Source organism: Osmerus eperlanus, unplaced genomic scaffold, assembly GCF_963692335.1.
Source record: "Osmerus eperlanus unplaced genomic scaffold, fOsmEpe2.1 SCAFFOLD_837, whole genome shotgun sequence".
In the NCBI taxonomy this organism is placed as follows: Eukaryota; Metazoa; Chordata; class Actinopteri; order Osmeriformes; family Osmeridae; genus Osmerus; species Osmerus eperlanus.
This window is the reverse complement of record NW_026911286.1, coordinates 1-7261: the sequence shown is the minus strand read 5'-3', so window position 1 is coordinate 7261 and position 7261 is coordinate 1. Positions and strand designations below refer to the sequence as shown.

Genomic DNA, 7261 nt, shown 5'->3' with positions numbered 1-7261 from the left:
AAACATCAGCTGACAAACCTTAAAAAGCAACTCAAAAGTGACCCAGCTCTTCAAGAACAGAACCATCTGCTTCTCTAACCCCCAATGACATTGGCGTGTTGGTGCCGTCGAAGATTTCCATGACGACAGGCCACGCACTCTCTGTTTTTGACAACTGTTCCCATGGCGCCGGTGGTGGCTCTGGTTCTGGATTCCGATTGGTCTGACAGATCCCTTTAAAGGGTCAGAGGGCGCTGAGTGGCCCTGGCCATGACGTTGGTGCTACGTCTGTCTCATGTTGTTGCAATGTTGTTCCAGTGTTCAGGGCTGTTCACCCTGCTCATGAAGTCACTAATGGGGGTCAAAATAAGCAAATATAATACTCTCTTTTTCAAACAAGGTAATTTGGTAGCATTAGTCTATCAAGTTCATAGGTCTGCCGTCACATTGTTTGGTGAGATCATGTTGACAGTAAATTGAGTCAATTAATTCAATGCCGGCTTTTCATCAAGGAGGTGAGAGAGAGTAGGTGTATTTTAAAACTTGTTGTTTGGAGGTCCTCACTTTGCTACCTCTCCTTCAAACGCCCTTTTCCTGTAACACTTTAAAAATAGCACCGCATATTCCAAAAAACTTCAACAAACTTGAATTTGGCAAAGGGGTTCAGAATCACGACGAGGTCGTTTCGGCTACTACCTCGTCCTTCAGTACACAGCTAACCGGGCGAAGCTTACGTCACCTGGGCGTCATTGTCACTGCCCCGGCCCCCTGCGAGGTGTCACCTGACCATCCAAGACGCTGGCCATGTTCCCGCTTCCCTGTTCCAGCTCTGCAGGCTTGACAGTCTGCTCTCTGAAGGAGGGAAGGCGATGGTCAAGGTGGAGTGGCTGTATCTGCTACTGTTCTGACACGGTCTTTACAGTGGAATCGGGAAGATGATCTGAAGTGGTTCTATGAAATATTTGCGCCGTTTATTTTTTTGAGACCTAGGAAATGCCATGGCACAGCTGGTTCGGAACGCCTGGTGTTTTGACTTTTTTAGGTTTTATATTCTGTACCTGCGGTTCGGTCAAGACCTTTCCACAATGTCTTTCGGGGGGTTGAACAGCAAGTTTGTTTCACAATGTTTTCCTTGAGAATCAATTCAATTCCAATGTCTCTTCAGTGACTTCAGTGACAGAACCAGACCTTTGGACATGTCCCTAGGCGTGGTTGTTCAGAGGACAGACACACACCATTTTCCGGGTACATGCTGGGACTAAGAAGACATCATGGCGGATAATCGTTATTTGTTTGACTGTTGCTACGAACCTGGACAGTTGGGAACATCCAAGTGGGAGTCATATGTTCAACCTGTTTTTCATCCTGGCATCGTTGACTACCGACAGGAACAATACAGGGTTGTTTACAGGAAGAGGTGACTCGACTTATGGTCTGAGAGTGTCTCACCTATATCTCAATGTCCATTGACATTATACAGTTGGTGTAAAACGCTTCTTTGCTTTGGGTGTTTTGTGTTGCTGTGCAAGAGAGTAGAGTGCCAATATGTGTTGGTCCTAGTCTTGGATCGGTAGATCGTAAAACGTGATATTTCCTTGAATATCTTCACTGAAGACAAACCCACAGATTTCACAGGATAACCTATCTTCGTCATGGCAACGTCATGGCAACGTGTGAATCGAGTTTCTCTACTTGAGTGTCTCTCTCTTTTTCACTCCTTCTCTCTCTCTTTCCCTCTCTCTCTCTCCCTACTTCTCTCCATCTCTCACTCCGCTCTGGTAATTAAAGCCTCTGTCTGGCTCTTTTAAATGAGCGACATGCTATGCTAATGGTGTATTCCTTTGACAATACAACAGGGACTACTTCGCTAGGCCTGGATTTTCACACGCCTTGATTTGCAATTCACAAATGGGTTAGTTTCATTCCAGGAAAGGCAAGGGGAGGGGAAAGGGCTGCGTGGTGGAGGTGAGGGCTACAGAACAGAGGGATTTTTGCTATGGCAAAAGTTTTGTTTAGGTTTAGATTTATTCCGAAACACCTTTTATGCAGCGTTTTAATTGCCTTCAAGCTGTGAAAGTAAAATTAGTTAGTCTCCGGTTCAAAGAAAGCCCTCTACATACAGGGAGACCGGGGGAAAAGCTGATATTAATGAAAAATATAGTACAAAAATGCAGAGTCGATTCTCCATTATTCAGTTAACTGTCCAGCAATAAAGTCTATAATTAGAAGGGAACATTTTGCCAACAAACACCTAGGCAGTGGGCTTTATCCACTATATTCAATTTCTGTATCTAACTGGAAGCGTTCTCTCTCCCTCTCTCTCCATCTCTCTCCCTCTCTCTCCCTCTCTCCCTCTCTCTCCATCTCTCTCCCTCTCTCTCCCTCTCTCTCCCTCTCTCTCCATCTCTCTCCATCTCTCTCCCTCTCTCTCCATCTCTCTCCATCTCTCTCCCTCTCTCTCCATCTCTCTCCCTCTCTCTCCCTCTCTCTCCCTCTCTCTCCATCTCTCTCCCTCTCTCTCCATCTCTCTCCCGCTCTATAGGACGCTGCACCAGCAGTTCGAGAGCTACAAACAGGAAGTGAGGCGCATCGGGGCGGACACCCGCCGCCAGCAGACCCAACACAAGGACGACGCCCCCACCTGCGGGATCTGCAGAAAGACCAAGTTTGCCGACGGCTGCGGGCACCTCTGCTCCTACTGCCAGACCAAATTCTGCGCCCGCTGCGGGGGGCGCGTCTCCCTGCGTTCCAACAACGTGAGAGACCGTCTCCCCTTCTTTCCATCCATCGAAACTCCCTCAGTTCACTCCCCCCCCCCCCCGCATCACTTCCTGTCTGTCTTCCCTGTGTTTGTCGCGTTGTGTCGCTTTGATTCTTTAGGGGGTGAATCAAAGCCTGTGAGAAGCATGGTCTGGCTTTTTAACGTATGCAGGCTTCTGTCGCTGTCAGGTCACCTGACAGTTTGTGGTTGCTCACGGTAACCACGTCGGGTCGGAATGGACACGCATTTTGTAATCACGTCCGTCTCGTCATGTCTTAGTCTGCATACGCGTAACTGTGTCTGTCTAGTTTGAATCCCGCAGTCACCCCCAGGACAGTACGCATCATATCCTGTCAGCTCGGTGATCTGTCTGGAGAGGGTTCATTGATACTCGCTCACACGCCACACAAACCCATGGCTTGTGAATGGTGCAGTATTCAGACCAGTCCAGTTACCCACAGTCAGTGGAAGGGCACAGTAGGATGCCCTACTGTGCCCTGAGGGTTTATTTTAAGCTCCAGGCGTGTTCCACCCCCCCACCCCCATCCCCCTCCGGGCTCCGGTCCAGCCCAAGAGAGAAGACCTCCTCCTGGGTCTTACCTGACTGTGGGCCCCTCGCCCTGGGCCTGCTGGTTCCCAATCTGTCCCAGATCCGCCAGGCCCAGCGGAGAGCAGATTCACACAGGGAAGAGAGGCAGGACCAGGCTATGGCCTTATGGGATAATGAGAATGTGGATACCAGCACTGCAAGTGGTGCTGGAATATATTCAAGTATTTTTAATTCATTTTTTTTACCTATCGGTTGTAATGCATTTTAATACAGTCTGTAAACTCTGAAGCAGAGAATGACCACTTACTGGCCATTTATTATCTTTATTTATTAGGCGTTCATTTATTTTCACCTGGTGCTGAGTAGAGCCCGAATGAGTCTGAATTTAAGTGAGCGTGGAAGAGTGTGTGAATTTATTGGGTTTTATTGTGTGTGCATATGTATGCGTGTTTGTTCGGTTACATGTGTGTGTATACGGGTCTGCGTGGTCGGCGTGTGTGCAAGTGAACGTGCGTGTGCGCGATTGTATGCATGTGTGTTCATTCACGATTGTGTGTGTAAATGCCTGTGTGTGTGTGTGTGTGTGTGAGCAGCGAGGGTGGATGTGTTGTGACGGCTCACTCCAGCTACTTCCTGGCTCTCTGGCCCTCATCCTGCTCTGAGCTCCAGCCAAGCAAAATAACAGTGTCAGGGAAAGTGTAAGCGTTGTTCGATTACATAAAACTCCTCCCTTTCTGTTTGCGCCCCCCCCGTTTTAGCACAACAAGTTAGCCTAGCGTCTGACAGCCTGTCAGCCTTTGGCTCTCTCTGCTAGCATCTTCTATCAATTTCTTTGCTCGTTTGTTCACCAAAACACATTTATTTGTCTGGGACAATGCTTCGCGTAAGTTGTTTTGATATACCAAAACCACTTAAGGGCTGTCACTTTCGATGGATGAACCGAGGATTAATATTCCTCTCTCAGCCACTTTTCCCACACTTCCTGATCGTGACATCCATGCAGTACCTTCCACTGCCCCCCAGAAGGCATTACAGGAACATGCTGATACAAACTAAATCTGTGCCAAACGGACATTTTCAGTCATTTCATCTCTCCCAGGACAGTCTTCCCAGTCATGTTTGAGAAGCCATGGCTGCTTGCTCTGTTAAACATGACTTTCAGAGAGCGTTCATTCAGTGTCCATTCTTAACCAGTGCTGTGCGCGTCGACGAGCTGGATACGCTGGTCAGGGCGGGGGGGGGGGGGGGGGGGGTCTCGGCTGCTGGACCAACATGTCGCTTCTGTCATCTCCATTTCCTGTGTCGCACACCTAGCTGACACGCCGTGATGTCACAGGCGACATCACAGGTCACAGGTCACGCATGTTTGATGTCCCTTGACGTTTGTGAGTTGCGTGTGCGTGTGCGTGTTCCACGGCTGTGTTTCCTTTCACCTCCTCAAATCACTGGATAAGTGTGTTTAAAAAAATACTTGGACTGTTTATTAACGATCGTTCACCCCATTCTCTCACTTTGCCTCTCTCCCTCTCTTTTTCAACCTCGACTCTCCCACGACCTTTGACATGATTCATGAACCTTCCGTCTCTTTATCTGTCTTCTTTTTCATCCCCTTCCTCTCTCTCTCTCTCTCTCTCTCTCTCTCTCTCTCTCTCTCTCTCTCTCTCTCTCTCTCTCTCTCTCTCTCTCTCTCTCTCTCTCTGTCTCTCTCTCTCTCTATCTCTCTCTCTCTCTCTCTTCTGCTATTCCCTAATCCTTGTCCCACACCTCCCTTCTAATATACCTCACTCACTCACTTCCTTCCTTCCTTCCTCGGCCACGTCTCTCTCTCACTCCTCACTGCAACCTGGACTGCATGGCACCAGGAGGACAAAGTGGTTAGCATCTTTTCTGTGTTCTCTCTCTGTTCTGTGTGTATATACAATATCACACGTGTTTTCCTATAAGTACAGACATCTCGGCCATGTTCCAATCCCAAGTGTTTATCGCTTCTCAACACCCTTTTAATCGACCTTGTCAAGAAATGAGATTGTGAAAACGACAGCCTAGACTGAATCCAGGTTCATTAATTCGGCTCATGCTTTTCTACAAAGATTCAAAGTAAAGCGAGAAACCAGATTGGAACACAGCCGATGTATACATTCTCATGAGGATCAATGGTTTACCTGACCAGATGAGTCGCTGTCAGTTCATTCTAGCTTCCTTTCTGAACTAGAAGATTCCTTATAGACTTCCCAAAACAAATGTGTGAGGTGTATTTAAGGTGTATTTAAGGCACCCAGGGCCTATGTTGTCTTGAGTGGTAGGTTTTTTGAATAACGACTAATTCTGCGTCCATTGTCTATCTTCTCCCTCTGCAAAGTGTCTCATAGTGAAGGACAGGGTAAGGCCTGCTGGGTAATGGAGTTTCTGCATGGGTCACTTTTTGTAGTTCTTTTTCACAATTGCAGTTATTGTCACCACTGAGCTTAAACTGGAGAAGGGGGTAAAGGCAAGCATGAGCCGTGCCTGGCTATGTAGTTAACCCTTGACCTTTGAACTCCTGTCTGTATCCTCTTCCTGTTGCTGTGGGCATGGCTGTGCCTATCCGGGCTACTCTCAACATAAGTCCTGGGTTAGATAGTATCTTAAAATCCTTTCACAAAATCTTTTTCTGTGATTGATTGAGTTTGTCTGCCGCATCAGAACCAGTGGGATAGTCCCTGCAAGGGTCATCAAAACCCATCTTGTGCCCCTAGGCAGACTCAAGCAAAACGCTCAAAGAATTTCACATACTATCTGACACAGGTCAGGCGGGGAGTGTATCATAATGTGGTCAAAAACAGGGGGGGGGGGGATTGAGTTTGGCACACCGACGTCAGAAAGCACATTCGATCCTGAGGACCCTGGTATTGACTGCAGAGCGAATGCGCACTCATGCCCGTGCATGCTTTACCTGCCTGTGCTTGAGGCCAGACCAGAGCTTCCCGGGGGGCCACAGGGAGACCGTAGAGAGCCCCCCCCCCACACACTCCAACTTGTACACCTGCCACCTTCCCAACACACTTTTGCTTTGGCCTTCTCTGACTTGGAGGGGAAGTTGGCGGGTGGAGGAGAAGGTGCGAGTGTTTGGATTGGAACTGGGTCACCGACATGAGAGACTGAGACGGATGGAGAACGGCTTGGTTCCCTTCCTAGTGCCCCATGACCTCTCCTCTCTCCCTGTCACCACCTGCTACTGTTCACCTCCAGTAAAACCAAATGTAGCGGCCATTCACAACGACTCCACTCACTCAGTTCCTACAACTCAACCGTGTCCTCAATAGAAAAGTGTGTTTTCTTGTGCGTCCGAGTCTGTGTGTCTTTGTCTTTGTGTAACTTTGTCTGTGTGGGTTGGCTACAGTGTGTGTTCGGCTGGCAAGTTTTGACCCTGTGTGTGGTGCGTGTGACTCATTCTCTGACTCTAGATGAGATGCACATCTCCTGTTAGGAGGCTCCTCGGTCTTTGATTCCACTCGATGGTTTTTTAATGATTGTCATCTTCTGAGGTAAGTCGTGGCCGCTCGTTGTGTTGTTTTCATTGGAACAGTGTTGCAGATCTGAAAAAACAGACTACAACGTAGAATATTAGGGCGGGTGAAACAAGTAGCCTTCTGGGACGGACTCATTAGCGTCGCCCCAGCTAGCTTCTTCACCCTCAGTCATACACAGGAGCTTATGAATGGGTGTTTGTTTATGTGTTTTTAAACGTCAGCTCCAGATGGCTGCTGGATGGAGAACAAACGCCAGCCAATCTGTCTCCATTATAGAGAGGCTGTGTGTATCACACACACACACACACACACACACACACATGCACATACACGTGCACACACACACTTCCAGACAGAAACACATACACAACACATGCTTGCGGAAACATGGTGCATAAATTCTGAGGTAGACGCAAACATGTGCGAGCACTTTCTTTCTTTTACCACTTGCTTGAATGCACA

At 48.1% G+C, this 7261-nt stretch overlaps 1 protein-coding gene across 1 annotated transcript; it reads left to right on the top strand.

Annotated features, from left to right (window-relative positions):
- Nucleotides 1-845: 845 nt before the first annotated feature.
- Nucleotides 846-2735, top strand: LOC134015847 (regulating synaptic membrane exocytosis protein 1-like; the record flags this gene model as incomplete). The annotated part of the gene is made up of 2 exons (XM_062455364.1): nt 846-1396; nt 2522-2735. Coding segments are annotated over exons 1-2 (360 nt in total), but the record flags the coding sequence as incomplete, so codon positions are not given.
- Nucleotides 2736-7261: the final 4526 nt, after the last annotated feature.